The sequence below is a fragment of the Procambarus clarkii genome, chromosome 30, assembly GCF_040958095.1.
Source record: "Procambarus clarkii isolate CNS0578487 chromosome 30, FALCON_Pclarkii_2.0, whole genome shotgun sequence".
NCBI classification, from domain to species: domain Eukaryota; kingdom Metazoa; phylum Arthropoda; class Malacostraca; order Decapoda; family Cambaridae; genus Procambarus; species Procambarus clarkii.
Genome location: NC_091179.1, coordinates 23,451,437 through 23,470,958, shown reverse-complemented (window position 1 = coordinate 23,470,958; position 19,522 = coordinate 23,451,437). Strand labels below are relative to the sequence as shown.

Sequence of the window (19,522 nt, the reverse complement as noted above, 5' to 3'; positions counted from 1 at the left end):
GTGAGTCTATCCACCGGGTGAGTCTATCCACCGGGTGAGTCTATCCACCGGGTGAGTCTATCCACCGGGTGAGTCTATCCACCGGGTGAGTCTATCCACCGGGTGAGTCTATCCACCGGGTGAGTCTATCCACCGGGTGAGTCTATCCACCGGGTGAGTCTATCCACCGGGTTAGTCTATCCACCGGGTGAGTCTATCCACCGGGTGAGTCCATCCGCTGGGTGAGTCTATCCACCGGGTGAGTCTATCCACCGGGTGGGTCCATCCGCCGGGTGAATCCCTCCGCTGGGTGAGTCTATCCACCGGGTGAGTCTATCCACCGGGTGAGTCTATCCACCGGGTGAGTCTATCCACCGGGTGAGTCTATCCACCGGGTGAGTCTATCCACCGGGTGAGTCTATCCACCGGGTGAGTCTATCCACCGGGTGAGAGGTCGTCACAACTCAAGTCCAGCTGTGAACTTCTGGAAGAGATGAATTATGAGAGACCTGCACCTCCCCCTCCTCGTGTATGGGGAGAAGAGAGGAGGAGGACAGGGAGAAGACAGGAGAAGAGAGGGAAGAGAGAGGAAAGAGAATTAGTAAATAAAGGAGAGAATGGGACAGGAATGGAACCATCGCGGAGGGAGGACTATGAAGGAAGAGGGAGGAGAATAGCAACGTAACTAAGGAGAGGCGAAGACATGGTGCGAGGAGAGGAAGAGGCAGGAATAGTGGAGAATGGCTGGGATAGAAGAGCAGACGATAATAACCCGCACAGTGGATGGAATAGAGAGCAAGTGGAGAGCCAGCCGCTGGAATGGGAGGCAAGGAATGCCACAAGGGAGGAAAAAAAGAAGAAAGCATGGAAGAGTAAGCGTGGAAAAGGGAGAGAAGAGAGAAACAAAGGAAGAGTCAGGAAGGACGCATCACGACCTTCATAACTCATCAACCCCAGCCACAACAGACGCCTGGAACACCGGGGGAGAGTCTCCATGACGAAACTCAAGCCTCTCTGCCGCTCGAGTGTGTACTGGGGGGAGTGGGGGGGGTGGGGGTCTGGAGGGTAGTAGGGGCATGGAACGCAGACCCGCTGACCTTCACGGTCCTCCGTGTGGGTAGTACTTTCTTACCCATTCCAGTCTTGAGCAACGTAATTGGCTACTGAGAGATTTTGGCCGTCAGTCTCTGTTTTCCTATTTTTTGTTCCGCTTGACTTCCGCTTAAGCGCTGAGGCAACACTGGTTCTTCAACACAGTGTTGGTTCGTGGTAGGAGATGCTGGCACTTGTTCCTGTTAACGTATTCAGCACAGTAACCAACCGCATCTGCATCAACAACACTGGATTGAAAGATTGATTGCTTGATTGACTGACTGAAAGACGTCTATAGCCTCAGAAAACAAAAAACAAAAACTACATGAAAAGTAAAATATTTGGAGGTCAGTCTATTGTAACTTGAAATTAAGCTCTTTATTGATAGACCTTTCTAGTGCCCACGTAAAATGCCTCATCGCTTTATTCATAATGTTTTATACCCCGCATTCTTGCATTGTTGCAACACTTAGCCTCTGCTTCTTGAAGGAAACACAGCTTATGTTTGATAATTAGGAGATGTCTTGCGCTAACTCAGAGCTAACTAGACATGATCACTACCTACAAAATTCTCAGAAGAATTGACAGGGCTACCTTGAGATGGGGTGCTTCCGGGGGCTTAGCGTCCCCGCGGCCTTGTCGTCGACCAGGCCTCCTGGTCTAAAGATAAAGATAAAGATATCTTATATCAAGAAAAAGGTAGATAAAGATAAACTATTTAACACGGGTGGGACGCGAACAAGGGGACACAGGTGGAAACTGAGTACCCACATGAGCCACAGGGACGTTAGAATGAACTTTTTCAGTGTCAGAGTAGTTAACAGGTGGAATGCATTAGGCAGTGATGTGGTGGAGGCTCACTCCATACACAGTTTCAAGTGTAGATATGATAGAGCCCAGTAGGCTCAGGAACCTGTACACCAGTTGATTGACAGTTGAGAGGCGGGACCAAAGAGCCAAAGCTCAACCCCCGCAAACACAACTAGGTGAGTACACACACACACACACACACGCTTGCCAACCAAAGAGCCAGAGCTCATCCCCCGCAAGCACAATTAGGCGAGTACACACTTAGGGGCCGGTGGCTGAGTGGACAGCACGCTGGATACGTAATCCTGTGGTCCGGGGTTCGATTCCCGGCGCCGGCGAGAAACAATGGGCAGAGTTTCTTTCACCCTGATGCGCCTGTTACATACCAGTAAATAGGTGCCTGGGAGTTAACCAGCTGTTACGGGCTGCTTCCTTGGTGTGACAGTTGATGGACAGTTGAGAGGCGGGCCGAAAGAGCAGAGCTCAACCCCCGCAAGCACAACTAAGAGAGTACAAATAGGTGAGTACACACACACACACACACACACACACACACACACACACACACACACACACACACACACACACACACACACACACACACACACACAATTTTAAAATGGAAGTTTGATGAGCTGGAAAATCCGGGTACCAATGAAAGCACAAGCTTCATACATGGAATTCTAGCAGCGGATGGGAAGAAGATTGTAATCTTGATACTCTACAATCCCCCACCAAACAGTAGAAGGCCCAGGCAGGAATATGAGGACAGCAACAAGGCATGTATAGATGAACTGCAGAGGGCAGCAACTATAGCGCATAGAATGAGAGCGAAGCTGCTGGTCATGGGGGACCTAAATCATGGAGAGATAAATTGGGAAACAAGGAATCCCCATGGCGGGCAGGAAATGTGGGGAGTGAAGTTAGTAGACGTTATTGACAGGAATTTCCTAACACAGCACGTGAAGGAAGACACAAGGGAAAGAGGAGGGGATACGACGAGCCTATTAGACCTAATTTTCACCCAGAATGAAGACGACATCGAGAATTTGGAACATGAAATACCACTAGGAGCCAGTGACCATTGTGTCCTAGTCTTTGACTACATGATGGAACTCAAAGTTGTGACCAAAGGACAGGAGGTCCGGGAAAGGATAGTTGATTACAGGAAAGGGGACTACAGTCGGATAAGGGACTACCTGGGAGAAGTGCAGTGGGAGGAGGAAATTAGAGGGAAAACAGTGCAAGATATGATGGACCTAATCATAGGGAAATGCAAGGAGGCTGAAGAGAGATTTATTCCAACAGTAAAGGAAAAAAGTGGGAGGGAATATAATAACCCATGGTTTAATAGACAGTGTCAGGAAGCAAAGGTGAGAAGCAGGAGGGAGTGGAGGAAGTACAGAGGACAGAGGACAACAGGATTAGATGTAACAGAGCTAGGAATGATTACATTAACATAAGACGAGTGTCAGAAAGAAATTATGAGAATGATATTGCAGTCAAAGCGAAAAAGCAACCTAAATTACTACATAGCCATATAAGAAGAAAGATGTCGGTAAATGACCAAGTGACAAGACTGAGGAAAACAGAAGGGGCATATACAGAAAGCGACAAGGAAATCTGCAAGTACTGAATGCAAGTTTCCATGGAGTGTTCACAACCGAGCCTGAGCAGCTCCCATTGTTAGAAGGGATTACCCTAGACAGAACACTATCAGATATAGAGGTCACAGCAGAGGAGGTAATGAAACAGTTGACAACACTGGATGCAATTAAAGCGGTTGGACCAGACAAAGTATCACCGTGGATACTTAAAGAGGCAGCACAGGCTCTCAGCGTGCCTCTGGCAATGATCTTTAATGAGTCACTTATGTCGGGAGAATTACCCAGTTGCTGGAAGAAGGCAAATGTCGTGCCGATCTTCAAGAAAGGTGATAGGGAGGAGGCACTTAACTACAGACCCGTATCACTGACAAGCATCCCCTGCAAACTACTTGAAAGAATAATTAGGCTAAGACTTGTTGAGCACCTGGAGAACGTTAGGTTTGTAAACAAACGCCACCATGGGTTCTGGACAGGGAAATCGTGCCTAACAAACCTTTTAGAATTCTATGATAAAATAACAAGGATAAGGCAAGACAGAGAAGGCTGGGCCAACTGCATATTTCTAGACTGCCAAAAGGCCTTTGATACAGTACCGCACATGAGAATGCTATACAAACTTGAGAGGCAGGCAGGAGTAAGCGGAAAGGCCCTAGTATGGGTGAAGAACTACCTAACAGGAAGGAGCCAGAGGGTAATGGTAAGGGGCGAGAAGTCGGACTGGCGAACAGTAACGAACGGAGTACCTCAAGGATCGGTGCTGGGACCAATCCTCTTTCTTATTTACGTAAATGATATATTTACAGGAGTGGAATCCTACATGTCAATGTTTGCGGATGACGCAAAATTAATGAGAAGAGTTGTGACAGATGAGGATTGTAGGATCCTACAAGAGGACCTGGACAGGTTGCAGAGATGGTCAGATAAATGGCTACTGGAGTTCAACACGAGTAAATGTAAAGTTATGGAAATGGGATCAGGTGATAGGCGGCCAAAGAGTTAGTACACAATGAAGGGGAACTGCCTACCTGTAACGATTCGAGAGAGAGACCTGGGCGTGGACGTAACACCAAATCTAACTCCTGAGGCACATATAAATAGGATAACGACAGCAGCGTACTCTACACTGGCGAAAATTAGAACTTCATTCAGAAACCTAAGTGAGGAGGCTTTTAGGGCGCTTTACACTGCCTACGTGAGACCAGTCTTAGAGTATGCCGCACCATCATGGAGTCCCCACCTGAAGAAACACATAAGGAAACTGGGAAAGGTTCAGAAGTTTGCGATGAGGCTCGTCCCAGAGTTACGAGGGATGGAATATGAGGAGCGCCTGAAAGAACTGAACCTTACGACATTAGAAAAAAGAAGGGAGAGAAGGGATATGATACGAACATATAAAATACTCAGGGGAATTGACAAAGTGGAGATAGATGAAATGTTCACACGCAATTGTAACAGAACGAGGGGACATGGGTGGAAGCGGGAAACTCAGATGAGTCACAGAGATGTTAGGAAGTTTTCTTTTAGCGTGAGAGTAGTGGAAAAATAGAATGCACTTCAGGAACAGGTTGTGGAAGCAAACTCTATTCATAATTTTAAGACTAGATATGATAGGGAAATGGGACAGGAGTCGTTGCTGTAAACAACCGATGCTCGAAAGGCGGGATCCAAGAGTCAATGCTCGATCCTGCAGACACAACTAGGTGAGTACAACTAGGTGAGCACACACACACACACACACACACACACACACACACACAAACACACACACACACACACACACACACACACACACACACACACACACACACACACACACACACAGGAGGAAGCCAAGAATCACCAGCAACATGTGGAAGCCAAAGAGACACACTGTCAATAATACAGAGCAGGAAACACCCCTAACAAAGGCAAATGGGAACTTTAGCGACATCTGTTAACAAAAGTATTCCTCACAGTACAGAAACAGGTGTCCTCTCTACACTACAATAATTGTAGACATAAAATGATTATAAAAACGCAAGGAGGAAACCTCTTGCACTGATCGGTAGACCAACGGTCTTGCTTTTTGCTGAACAGCGTTCGAATCCCCGACGTGGGACACTGAAATCTGAAATTTGGATTGTTTAATATAATGAGACGAGGCTTACCTTTGGTGGGGTGATGCCCAACTGTTTAACCGCCTATCTTAATAGTTATTGGCCAAACTAATAACAAATATTTGATACTCATCACTTCCTGGTAGTGGTGTTAAGGTTGCCGAGGCTGGATCACGATTGGCTGATCGATATTTCCGATCTCTGCAGTGCCGCATTGGGCTAAACCTTCCAGGAAGCCTTTGTTTACAATCTCTCTCTGTGGAGCTAACCTGACAGCTGAGTCAGGTTAGCCTCACCGCGTCTCCAGGATTGGTTCCAGTTCTGTTTATATTGACTAAGGGAGGTAGACACTAGTTTTATTAATAATTGTATTAGAACCAGTTATATTGAATACATTTTTTTAATCATTTTAATCACTTGACTGTAGTTTTAAGGATACGAGATAAGTTAAATATTCGTGTTGTGACGTCACGGATATCCCATTCTCTAGTCCTTTTGTGACTAACTAATGTAAATTAATAACATCTTTATGATGGTTACAAGTTAGTATATTAGTGTGTTATGTGACAGATTTCCGACACCCGACGGTCGGACGAAGCTAGAGCGCGTGTAATATGTGTTCGTATGTATGTAGATTAATATTTATATACGTAGTGAACATGTTCCAAGATTTCTTAGCTGACCTTGGGTCGAGACACTAAGCAATCTCAGTGATATATATATCACCAGACATTCATACCACTGGTACGCCAGGCACAGTAGGGTTACAGTGCTCAATACCACTGGTACACCAAGCACAGCAGGACTACGGCGCACAGCACCACTGGTACCGCAAGCACAATAGCACTATGTACACCCAAGCACAGGAGCGCCAAAGCACATGAACAAAGTACTAATTACATGCGCTAAAAAAAAGTCAGAGGAAAAATCAATCTTATTTATTCCCGGCCGAAGACCAACATGATCATTCCTACGGCGTTTACTGGCCGTTCTCCACGTCGCTACCTCACATTGGCACGAATAAATCACCTTTTCCTCATTCCAGAGGATAATTAACATCCGAGTAGTGACCTGGCGGAGATGAGACAGGCAGTCGACGCCTGGTGGAGGTTAGACAGGGAGTCGACGCCTGGCGGAGGTGAGACAGGGAGTCGACGCCTGGCGGAGGTTAGACAGGGAGTCGACGCCTGGCGGAGGTGAGACAGGGAGTCGACGCCTGGCGGAGGTGAGACAGGGAGTCGACGCCTGGCGGAGGTGAGACAGGGAGTCGACGCCTGGCGGAGGTGAGACAGGGAGTCGACGCCTGGCGGAGGTGAGACAGGGAGTCGACGCCTGGCGGAGGTGAGACAGGGAGTCGACGCCTGGCGGAGGTGAGACAGGGAGTCGACGCCTGGCGGAGGTGAGCCAGGGAGTCGACGCCTGGCGGAGGTTACTAGTGTGACACTAGTGTGTCCACCAGCCTAGTGTGTCCACCAAGACACTAGTGTGTCCACCAGACTAGTGTGTCCACCAGCCTAGTGTGTCCACCAAGACACTAGTGTGTCCACCAGCCTAGTGTGTCCACCAGACTAGTGTGTCCACCAAGACACTAGTGTGTCCACCAGCCTAGTGTGTCCACCAGCCTAGTGTGTCCACCAGACTAGTGTGTCCAGCAAGACACTAGTGTGTCCACCAGCCTAGTGTGTCCACCAGCCTAGTGTGTCCACCAGCCTAGTGTGTCCACCAGGACACTAGTGTGTCCACCAGACTAGTGTGTCCACCAAGACACTAGTGTGTCCACCAGACTAGTGTGTCCACCAGCCTAGTGTGTCCACCAAGCCTAGTGTGTCCACCAGCCTAGTGTGTCCACCAGACTAGTGTGTCCACCAGACTAGTGTGTCCACCAAGTCACTAGTGTGTCCACCAGCCTAGTGTGTCCACCAGACTAGTGTGTCCACCAAGACACTAGTGTGTCCACCAGACTAGTGTGTCCACCAGCCTAGTGTGTCCACCAAGCCTAGTGTGTCCACCAGACTAGTGTGTCCACCAAGACTATAGTGTGTCCACCAGCCTAGTGTGTCCACCAAGACACTAGTGTGTAAACCAAGACACTAGTGTGTCCACCAGCCTAGTGTGTCCACCAAGACACTAGTGTGTCCACCAGCCTAGTGTGTCCACCAAGACACTAGTGTGTCCACCAAGACACTAGTGTGTCCACCAGCCTAGTGTGTCCACCAAGACACTAGTGTGTCCACCAAGACACTAGTGTGTCCACCAGACTAGTGTGTCCACCAAGACACTAGTGTGTCCACCAAGACACTAGTGTGTCCACCAGACTAGTGTGTCCACCAAGACACTAGTGTGTCCACCAGACTAGTGTGTCCACCAAGACACTAGTGTGTCCACCAGACTAGTGTGTCCACCAGCCTAGTGTGTCCACCAGACTAGTGTGTCCACCAGCCTAGTGTGTCCACCAGACTAGTGTGTCCACCAGACTAGTGTGTCCACCAGACTAGTGTGTCCACCAAGACACTAGTGTGTCCACCAGACTAGTGTGTCCACCAGCCTAGTGTGTCCACCAGCCTAGTGTGTCTACCAGCCTAGTGTGTCCACCAGACTAGTGTGTCTACCAGCCTAGTGTGTCCACCAGCCTAGTGTGTCCACCAGACTAGTGTGTCCACCAGACTAGTGTGTCCACCAGACTAGTGTGTCCACCAGACTAGTGTGTCCACCAGACTAGTGTGTCCACCAGACTAGTGTGTCCACCAGACTAGTGTGTCCACCAGCCTAGTGTGTCCACCAAGACACTAGTGTGTCCACCAGACTAGTGTGTCCACCAGCCTAGTGTGTCCACCAGACTAGTGTGTCCACCAGACTAGTGTGTCCACCAGACTAGTGTGTCCACCAGACTAGTGTGTCCACCAGACTAGTGTGTCCACCAGACTAGTGTGTCCACCAGCCTAGTGTGTCCACCAGACTAGTGTGTCCACCAGCCTAGTGTGTCCACCAGACTAGTGTGTCCACCAGCCTAGTGTGTCCACCAGGACTAGTGTGTCCACCAAGACACTAGTGTGTCCACCAGCCTAGTGTGTCCACCAAGACACTAGTGTGTCCACCAGACTAGTGTGTCCACCAGACTAGTGTGTCCACCAGACTAGTGTGTCCACCAAGACACTAGTGTGTCCACCAGACTAGTGTGTCCACCAGACTAGTGTGTCCACCAGCCTAGTGTGTCCACCAAGACACTAGTGTGTCCACCAGACTAGTGTGTCCACCAAGACACTAGTGTGTCCACCAGACTAGTGTGTCCACCAAGACACTAGTGTGTCCACCAGACTATTGTGTCCACCAGGCTAGTGTGTCCACCAGCCTAGTGTGTCCACCAGACTAGTGTGTCCACCAGACTAGTGTGTCCACCAGGACTAGTGTGTCCACCAGCCTAGTGTGTCCACCAGCCTAGTGTGTCCACCAGACTAGTGTGTCCACCAGCCTAGTGTGTCCACCAAGACACTAGTGTGTCCACCAGACTAGTGTGTCCACCAAGACACTAGTGTGTCCACCAGACTAGTGTGTCCACCAAGACACTTGTGTGTCCACCAGACTAGTGTGTCCACCAGACTAGTGTGTCCACCAGACTAGTGTGTCCACCAGACTAGTGTGTCCACCAGGACTAGTGTGTCCACCAGACTAGTGTGTCCACCAGCCTAGTGTGTCCACCAGACTAGTGTGTCCACCAGCCTAGTGTGTCCACCAAGACACTAGTGTGTCCACCAGACTAGTGTGTCCACCAAGACACTAGTGTGTCCACCAGAATAGTGTGTCCACCAGGACTAGTGTGTCCATCAGCCTAGTGTGTCCACCAGCCTAGTGTGTCCACCAGACTAGTGTGTCCACCAGCCTAGTGTGTCCACCAGCCTAGTGTGTCCACCAGCCTAGTGTGTCCACCAGACTAGTGTGTCCACCAGCCTAGTGTGTCCACCAGACTAGTGTGTCCACCAGACTAGTGTGTCCACCAGCCTAGTGTGTCCACCAGACTAGTGTGTCCACCAGACTAGTGTGTCCACCAGCCTAGTGTGTCCACCAGACTAGTGTGTCCACCAGACTAGTGTGTCCACCAGCCTAGTGTGTCTACCAGCCTAGTGTGTCCACCAGACTAGTGTGTCCACCAGACTAGTGTGTCCACGACACCTAGTGTGTCCACCAGACTATTGTGTCCACCAGACTAGTGTGCCCACCAGCCTAGTGTGTCCACCAGCCTAGTGTGTCCACCAGACTAGTGTGTCCACCAGCCTAGTGTGTCCACGACACCTAGTGTGTCCACCAGACTAGTGTGTCCACCAGCCTAGTGTGTCCACCAGCCTAGTGTGTCCACCAGCCTAGTGTGTCCACCAGACTAGTGTGCCCACCAGCCTAGTGTGTCTACCAGCCTAGTGTGTCCACCAGACTAGTGTGTCCACCAGACTAGTGTGTCCACGACACCTCGTGTGTCCACCAGACTAGTGTGTCCACCAGACTAGTGTGCCCACCAGCCTAGTGTGTCCACCAGCCTAGTGTGTCCACCAGACTAGTGTGTCCACCAGCCTAGTGTGTCCACGACACCTAGTGTGTCCTCAGGGGGAGTCAAGGCGTCACACAGGATGCGTAGAGGACACCGACAGTATCACATGTTTATACGCAGGAGACTTGTGACAGGCGGGAGGACGGGCCCGGGTTCAAGGCCGAGGCAGCGATTACCTCACGTTACGCTTTAATGGGTGCTGTTACACCTGCGTCACGCTCTGTGTGGTGCTGTGACACCTGTGTCACGCACTGTGTGGTGCTGTTACACCTGCGTCACGCTCTGTGTGGTGCTGTGAAACCTGCGTCACGCTCTGTGTGGTGCTGTGACACCTGCGTCACGCTCTGTGTGGTGCTGTGAAACCTGCGTCACGCTCTGTGTGGTGCTGTGACACCTGCGTCACGCTCTGTGTGGTGCTGTGACACCTGCGTCACGCTCTGTGTGGTGCTGTGACACCTGCGTCACGCTCTGTGTGGTGCTGTTACACCTGCGTCACGCTCTGTGTGGTGCTGTGAAACCTGCGTCACGCTCTGTGTGGTGCTGTGACACCTGCGTCACGCTCTGAGTGGTGCTGTGACACCTGCGTCACGCTCTGTGTGGTGCTGTGACACCTGCGTCACGCTCTGTATGGTGCTGTTACACCTGCGTCACGCTCTGTGTGGTGCTGTGACACCTGCGTCACGCTCTGTGTGGTGCTGTTACACCTGCGTCACGCACTGTGTGGTGCTGTTACACCTACGTCACGCTGTGTGCTGCTGTGAAACCTGCGTCACGCTCTGTGTGGTGCTGTTACACCTGCGTCACGCTCTGTGTGGTGCTGTGAAACCTGCGTCACGCACTGTGTGGTGCTGTTACACCTGCGTCACGCACTGTGGTGCTGTTACACCTGCGTCACGCTCTGTGTGGTACTGTGAAACCTGCGTCACGCTCTGTGTGGTGCTGTTACACCTGCGTCACGCTCTGTGGTGCTGTGAAACCTGCGTCACGCTCTGTGTGGTGCTGTTACACCTGCGTCACGCTCTGTGTGGTGCTGTTACACCTGCGTCACGCTCTGTGTGGTGCTGTGAAACCTGCGTCACGCACTGTGTGGTGCTGTGACACCTGCGTCACGCTCTGTGTGGTGCTGTGACACCTGCGTCACGCACTGTGTGGTGCTGTTACACCTGCGTCACGCTGTGTGTGGTGCTGTTACACCTGCGTCACGCTGTGTGTGGTGCTGTTACACCTGCGTCACGCACTGTGTGGTGCTGTTACACCTGCGTCACGCTCTGTGTGGTGCTGTTACACCTGCGTCACGCTCTGTGTGGTGCTGTTACACCTGCGTCACGCTCTGTGTGGTGATGTTACACCTGCGTCACGCACTGTGTGGTGCTGTTACACCTGCGTCACGCTCTGTGTGGTGCTGTGAAACCTGCGTCACGCTCTGTGTGGTGCTGTGACACCTGCGTCACGCACTGCGTGGTGCTGTGAAACCTGCGTCACGCTCTGTGTGGTGCTGTGACACCTGCGTCACGCTCTGTGGTGCTGATACACCTGCGTCACGCTCTGTGTGGTGCTGTGACACCTGCGTCACGCACTGTGTGGTGCTGTTACACCTGCGTCACGCTCTGTGGTGCTGTTACACACCTGCGTCACGCTCTGTGTGGTGCTGTGACACCTGCGTCACGCACTGTGGTGCTGTTACACACCTGCGTCACGCACTGTGGTGCTGTTACACACCTGCGTCAAGCACTGTGACACTAATACATACATTAACACTTAACCAAGCTGCCTCAGGTGACTGGCGTTGTATAATCCCATTAGTATAATGCATATATATGTATACGTATTATACTAACGTATACTTAGTATACGCATACTATTGTATGCGTATACATCCTTCTGGTGCGTCTTAACCTCAGCACTATCGACAGTATCACACCTCAACCGGAAACGCTATGCTTTGTTCGCTGTTGGGTCGGTCACACAACACCAAATACTGACCCGATTTTGGTTACATGAATTGGCGGAGGTCAAGAGACAGTGTCAAGGCTGCTTGACTGTTTAGCACTTGGATGGGATATGAGGAGAGGGAGCTGGGATATGAGGACAAGGAGCTGGGATATGAGGACATGGAGCTGGGATATGGGGTCAAGGAGCTGGGATATGGGGTCAAGGAGCTGGGATATGAGGGCAAGGAGCTGGGATATGTGGTCAAGGAGCTGGGATATGTGGTCAAGGAGCTGGGATATGAGGGCAGGGAGCTGGGATATGTGGTCAAGGAGCTGGGATATGAGGGCAGGGAGCTGGGATTTGAGGACAAGGAGCTGGGATATGTGGTCAAGGAGCTGGGATATGTGGTCAAGGAGCTGGGATATAAGGGCAAGGAGCAGGGATATGAGGGCAAGGAGCTGGGATATGAGGACAAGGAGCTGGGATATGAGGGCAAGGAGCTGGGATATGAGGACATGGAGCTGGGATATGGGGTCAAGGAGCTGGGATATGAGGGCAAGGAGCTGGGATATGTGGTCAAGGAGCTGGGATATGTGGTCAAGGAGCTGGGATATGAGGGCAGGGAGCTGGGATATGTGGTCAAGGAGCTGGGATATGAGGGCAGGGAGCTGGGATTTGAGGACAAGGAGCTGGGATATGTGGTCAAGGAGCTGGGATATGTGGTCAAGGAGCTGGGATATAAGGGCAAGGAGCAGGGATATGAGGGCAAGGAGCTGGGATATGAGGACAAGGAGCTGGGATATGAGGGCAAGGAGCTGGGATATGTGGTCAAGGAGCTGGGATATGAGGGCAGGGAGCTGGGATATGAGGACAAGGAGCTGGGATATGAGGACAAGGAGCTGGGATATGAGGACAAGGAGCTGGGATATGAGGACAAGGAGCTGGGATATGAGGACAAGGAGCTGGGATATGAGGACAAGGAGCTGGGATATGGGGTCAAGGAGTTGGGATATGAGGACAAGGAGCTGGGATATGAGGACAAGGAGCTGGGATATGAGGACAAGGAGCTGGGATATGAGGACAAGGAGCTGGGATATGAGGACAAGGAGCTGGGATATGAGGACAAGGAGCTGGGATATGAGGGCAAGGAGCTGGGATATGAGGACATGGAGCTGGGATATGAGGGCAAGGAGCTGGGATATGAGGGCAAGGAGCTGGGATATGAAGATAAGGAGCTGGGATATGAGGGCAAGGAGCTGGGATATGCGGTCAAGGAGCTGGGATATGAAGTGCTGGGATATATATAAGGACGTAGTGAAGCAATTGTGTCTAACCACAAGGACCACTGGGGATCGAACGCCGACCGTGCAAACAGCCTGCTCTTCCTACCAGTTCAAATGTCGTCCTCTGTCCAGTGTTGGAAGAGAGACTCACGCCTCTCGAGACATACACAAGCGGTGGGTGTTGTCTGTGGCTGGACAAGTCTCACAGCCCCGACGGTCTCAACAAACACCTAAGATGACTATATGTCTCTCAAGGACCCCTGGCGAGGCATAAACAACAAGTTATCAATAAAGATAACATATTTTCAACTCAGGACCATCAATAGATCAATTTTGTTCACCAAAGATATCGTCAGGTACAGGGAAAATTAGGCCATTTGATATCACATAATTACATGACGTTAAACAACCTTGTTCGATAATAAACAGGTAAGAGAAAACATCTTGTTTACCCTACACCCACCCAGCCGACCAGGCATAATAAAAAAACAGTTTATCCTGTGTTGTTTACATGGCAACTTTAGCGACTATATATATAAAACGATTGGGATTTGTTATTTTATACTCACTTTCCCTTTAGCCTCTGAGGATGCTAGGTGGTGCCTTAGTGAAACGCCTCAGGTTATTAAAGTGAAAAACTAACATTTATGAGTTAATCTTTCAATTCCCTTCCTACGCGAAGAAGGACTTTTGGTCAACATGTGGAGTGGATTCACCTGCAGCAATGGATTCAGGTCAGATTCACCTAGTCAATGCTAGGTCACCTAGTTAGTGCTAGATGACCACTGCCCAAACTGTTCTATGCGGCCCCACGCCCCGGGCGTGAAGGGATCACCTCCCGCGCCACAGGACGTGACTAACAATATTCCCCACAACAATGATAGGAATTATAGACACAGTCTCACCAGTTCTAAGTCTGATTTATTACCAGCCAATGGTAAGGGATTATAGATGTAGTTGGTACACCAGCCTGCGTCTCTGGTACTCCAGCCTGCATCTGGTACACCAGCCTGCGTCGCTGGTACACCAGCCTGTGTCTCTGGTACACCAGCCTGCACCTCTCGTACACCAGCCTGTGTCTCTGGTACACCAGCCTGCACCTCTGGTACACCAGCCTGTGTCTCTGGTACACCAGCCTGCACCTCTCGTACACCAGCCTGTGTCTCTAGTACACCAGCCTGCGTCTCTGGTACAGCAGCCTGCACCTCTGGTACACCAGCCTGCACCTCTGGTACACCAGCCTGCGTCTCTGGTACAGCAGCCTGCACCTCTGGTACACCAGCCTGCACCTCTGGTACACCAGCCTGCGTCTCTGGTACAGCAGCCTGCACCTCTGGTACACCAGCCTGCATCTGGTACACCAGCCTGCGTCTCTGGTACAGCAGCCTGCACCTCTGGTACACCAGCCTGCACCTCTGGTACACCAGCCTGCACCTCTGGTACACCAGCCTGCACCTTTGGTACACCAGCCTGCACCTCTGGTACACCAGCCTGCATCTCTGGTACACCAGCCTGCGTCTCTGGTACACCAGCCTGCGTCTCTGGTACACCAGCCTGCGTCTCTGGTACACCAGCCTGCGTCTCTGGTACACCAGCCTGCACCTCTGGTACACCAGCCTGCACCTCTGGTACACCAGCCTGCACCTTTGGTACACCAGCCTGCACCTCTGGTACACCAGCCTGCACCTCTGGTACTCCAGCCTGCACCTCTGGTACACCAGCCTGCACCTCTGGTACACCAGCCTGCGTCTCTGGTACACCAGCCTGCGTCTCTGGTACACCAGCCTGCGTCTCTGGTACTCCAGCCTGCACCTCTGGTACACCAGCCTGCGTCTCTGGTACACCAGCCTGCACCTCTGGTACACCAGCCTGCACCTCTGGTACACCAGCCTGCGTCTCTGGTACTCCAGCCTGCACCTCTGGTACAGCAGCCTGCACCTCTGGTACACCAGCCTGCACCTCTGGTACACCAGCCTGCGTCTCTGGTACTCCAGCCTGCACCTCTGGTACACCAGCCTGCATCTCTGGTACACCAGCCTGCGTCTCTGGTACACCAACCTGCACCTCTGGTACTCCAGCCTGCACCTCTGGTACACCAGCCTGCACCTCTGGTACAGCAGCCTGCACCTCTGGTACGGCAGCCTGCACCTCTGGTACACCAGCCTGCGTCTCTGGTACACCAGCCTCCACCTCTGGTACACCAGCCTGCGTCTCTGGTACACCAGCCTGCACCTCTGGTACACCAGCCTGCGTCTCTGGTACACCAGCCTCCACCTCTGGTACACCAGCCTGCGTCTCTGATACACCAGCCTGCACCTCTGGTACACCAGCCTGCGTCTCTGGTACGCCAGCCTGCACCTCTGGTACACCAGCCTGCACCTCTGGTACAGCAGCCTGCACCTCTGGTACGCCAGCCTGCACCTCTGGTACACCAGCCTGCACCTCTGGTACGCCAGCCTGCACCTCTGGTACACCAGCCTGCACCTCTGGTACAGCAGCCTGCACCTCTGGTACAGCAGCCTGCACCTCTGGTACACCAGCCTGCACCTCTGGTACGCCAGCCTGCACCTCTGGTACACCTGTTTGCACCTCTGGTACACCAGCCTGCACCTCTGGTACACCTGTTTGCACCTCTGGTACACCAGCCTGCACCTCTGGTACACCAGCCTGCACCTCTGGTACAGCAGCCTGCACCTCTGGTACACCAGCCTGCACCTCTGGTACGCCAGCCTGCACCTCTGGTACACCAGCCTGCACCTCTGGTACGCCAGCCTGCACCTCTGGTACGCCAGCCTGCACCTCTGGTACGCCAGCCTGCACCTCTGGTACAGCAGCCTGCACCTCTGGTACAGCAGCCTGCACCTCTGGTACAGCAGCCTGCACCTCTGGTACGCCAGCCTGCACCTCTGGTACACCAGCCTGCACCTCTGGTACACCAGCCTGCACCTCTGGTACGCCAGCCTGCACCTCTGGTACACCAGCCTGCACCTCTGGTACACCAGCCTGCACCTCTGGTACAGCAGCCTGCACCTCTGGTACACCAGCCTGCACCTCTGGTACACCAGCCTGCACCTCTGGTACGCCAGCCTGCACCTCTGGTACACCAGCCTGCACCTCTGGTACGCCAGCCTGCACCTCTGGTACACCAGCCTGCACCTCTGGTACGCCAGCCTGCACCTCTGGTACACCTGTTTGCACCTCTGGTACACCGCTAAGAGCTCGGAGCGTGTCAGGGCATCATAGAAAACTTCTCCGCGCCGCAGGAGTGACTCACCAGTTTAGGCCAGCAACTGTCGGCTACATCTTATGTAAACTTGATGAACGGACATTACATTGTTCTTAGATACAACAATATGAAAGAATGTCATTTATTTAATTTTGTAATTTAAAATGTAATTTAAAAATTTACATATCTACTCATTTAAAAATAAATGTCAGTAAAGTTTACAAAGAGGATTTTTTTTTTTAGATATTTATAAATCTTTGGACATAAAGAATGACTCGCGCGTGAAAGTACATACATACTCTTAGTGTTATTACCATCCTTTAAAATGTTAGTGTTGTGTTATTAGTCATAGACAGCAGTCTATGCTCTTGGTAATTACTCCGGAGCATAGAATGCCGTCACCGGTACGACACTGCAGGTCCTGTGTGTGTCCCCACCTTCTGCAGGTCGGTGTTCAAACATTAATCACTGTCAGTCACAAGATATCCCAAAATAATGAGGACCAAGACTACACATGAAGCCGGCAACACTCAGGTACTCGCCGCGTTGTTGTATTAACATTTTCGCTACATCCAACTGCCGTGAATAATAAATCTAGACCATTCATCGCTGGAGTTAAGCGGCGGGAATGTAGCGGAGAGAGCGGCTGGTGAGCCAAATATGTCGCAGGAGGGAGCAGGAGCCCACTTGCCTCGCCCGGGACTTCCCCTCCGCCACACGCCTCACACAGCACACCACGGAGAGAGAGAGAGAGAGGGAAAAAACAAAGCGTCGTGAGCAGTCTTACAGCCAGGAGGTTTCATTCGTGGTATGGGAGTCGAGCCGTTCAAACCAAACATTCCTGTCGGGGACGATCTGCCTTCTGTTGCACACCTGGCGCTCCTTGACGTGTTGTTGTTGGTCTCCACACCCTCGCTCACACTGTGGGACCTCGCCCACACTGTGGGACCTCGCCCACACCCTCCCACAGCGCGGGACCTCGCCCACAGCACGGGACCTCGCCCACACTCTCCCACAGTGCAGGACCTCACCCACAGTGTGGGACCTCACCCACACCGTGGGAGCTCACCCACACTAGCGCCCAAGGGAGACCGTTGTGAGGGAGGTGTGGAGTACCCACCGCTGCTGTGTGGCGCCACACTCAGGTAGGCTGACCCTCCGCAGCGTCGGATATATAGTCAACAGTGATGGAGAAATTGTTTAGTATTATTTTTATCATGAATTATTCTTCGTATCTATTGTGAACACAGACCGAAGTGCAATGACAGACACGCAACTAAACAGCTGTCAGACCTAACACACACACACACACACACACACACACACACACACATACACACACATACACACACACACACACACACACACACACACACACACACACACACACACACACACACACACACACACACACACACACACACACACACACACACACACACACACACACACACACACACACACACACTATGGTGTGGGTGGACACATGTGGCATATGACACCCCCCGAGGTGTCATATGCCACAACTACACACGGGGAAGTGCGGTGACAAGGTGCACAAAAGTCTAACTGGAATGTCAACAGTTCTAAGAAGTGTTGATAACTGGAGCGCCCCGAACATTAACAACCTGAACACTTTAAGCTGGCAGACACCCCGCCAACATGTTCGTAAATGTTGTTATGGAGAGTAATAGATGTGGTGAAACAGTTTACATGAGAGAGTTGTGTATGCTAACACTATTGCAAGCCTTAAACTGTCATTAGACTAAGATTATAGACAAGACGAGGCACCACAAGCTTGTCTTGAGAGACAAGCTTGTGGTGCCTCGTCCTAATGACCCCCCTGTAACTGTTCTTAAAGTAACTACTCACAGGTAGTTACATACATACACGCCTGCCATCGTTAATCTAAGTCTTCCTCTGTAACTCCTCAGTGCTTCCTCCTCCTCCATGCCTCCTCCTCCTCCTCCGTGCCTCCTCCTCCTCCTCCGTGCCTCCTCCTCCACCTCCGTGCCTCCTCCTCCACCTCCGTGCCTCCTCCTCCTCCTCCGTGCCTCCAGGAGCACTGCACCCGAGGGACGTCTTAAATCCTGCGGGTTCCAAGTGGCAGCGAACTGGAACATATTTAATATTTTCCGCTTGGTGGAGACCTCTCTAGTGACATGTTGGAGGGCTGGTCAGAGCCGCCCCCCTCCCTCCCACGTGAGGCAGGGGGGCGTCAACCCCCTCCCACGTGAGGTAGGGGGGCGTCAACTACCTCCTACATGAGGTAGGGGGGCGTCAACCACCTCCCACGTGAGGTAGGGGGCGTCAACCACCTCCTACATGAGGTAGGGGGGCGTCAACCACCTCCTACATGAGGTAGGGGGGCGTCAACCACCTCCTACATGAGGCAGGGGGGCGTCAACCACCTCCTACATGAGGCAGGGGGGCGTCAACCACCTCCCACGTGAGGTAGGGGGCGTCAACCACATCCCACGTGAGGTAGAGGGCGTCAACCACCTCCCACGTGAGGTAGAGGGCGTCAACCACCTCCCACGTGAGGTAGGGGGGCGTCAACCACCTCCCACGTGAGGTAGGGGGGCGTCAACCACCTCCCACGTGAGGTAGAGGGCGTCAACCACCTCCCACGTGAGGTAGGGGGGCGTCAACTCCCTCCTACATGAGGTAGGGGGGCATCAACCCCCTCCCACGTGAGGTAGAGGGCGTCAACCACCTCCTACATGAGGTAGGGGGGCGTCAACCACCTCCCACGTGAGGTAGAGGGCGTCAGCCACCTCCTACATGAGGTAGGGGGGCGTCAACTCCCTCCTACATGAGGTAGGGGGGCGTCAACCACCTCCTACATGAGGTAGGGGGGCGTCAACCCCCTCCCACGTGAGGTAGAGGGCGTCAACCACCTCCTACATGAGGTAGGGGGGCGTCAACCACCTCCTACATGAGGTAGGGGGGCGTCAACC

The 19,522-nt window shown here is 52.1% G+C and overlaps 2 protein-coding genes across 3 annotated transcripts in view; one reads left to right on the top strand and one right to left on the bottom strand.

The window, feature by feature from the left end:
- The window catches only part of LOC138369952 (calphotin-like), a 24,467-nt gene extending 5,782 nt beyond the window's left edge, over window positions 1-18,685 (bottom strand). The window contains exons 1-3 of the mRNA XM_069333706.1: window positions 18,453-18,685; window positions 14,792-16,547; window positions 14,265-14,688 (exon numbers count right to left, since the gene is read on the bottom strand). Of these exons, the coding sequence (XP_069189807.1) occupies window positions 14,265-14,688; window positions 14,792-16,547; window positions 18,453-18,685 (2,413 nt within the window). The remainder of the gene's footprint in view (window positions 1-14,264; window positions 14,689-14,791; window positions 16,548-18,452) is intronic.
- LOC123748570 (uncharacterized) overlaps window positions 1-19,522 on the top strand; it is a 94,916-nt gene that overhangs the window by 18,480 nt on the left and 56,914 nt on the right. The window contains exon 1 of one of the 2 annotated variants that reach the window (XM_069334036.1): window positions 17,356-17,707. The exons of the other annotated variant lie outside the window; for it this stretch is intronic. The gene's annotated coding sequence lies outside the window, so the exon portion shown is untranslated. Of the gene's footprint in view, window positions 1-17,355; window positions 17,708-19,522 lie in introns of those variants that run through there. 2 annotated transcript variants of the gene reach the window in all.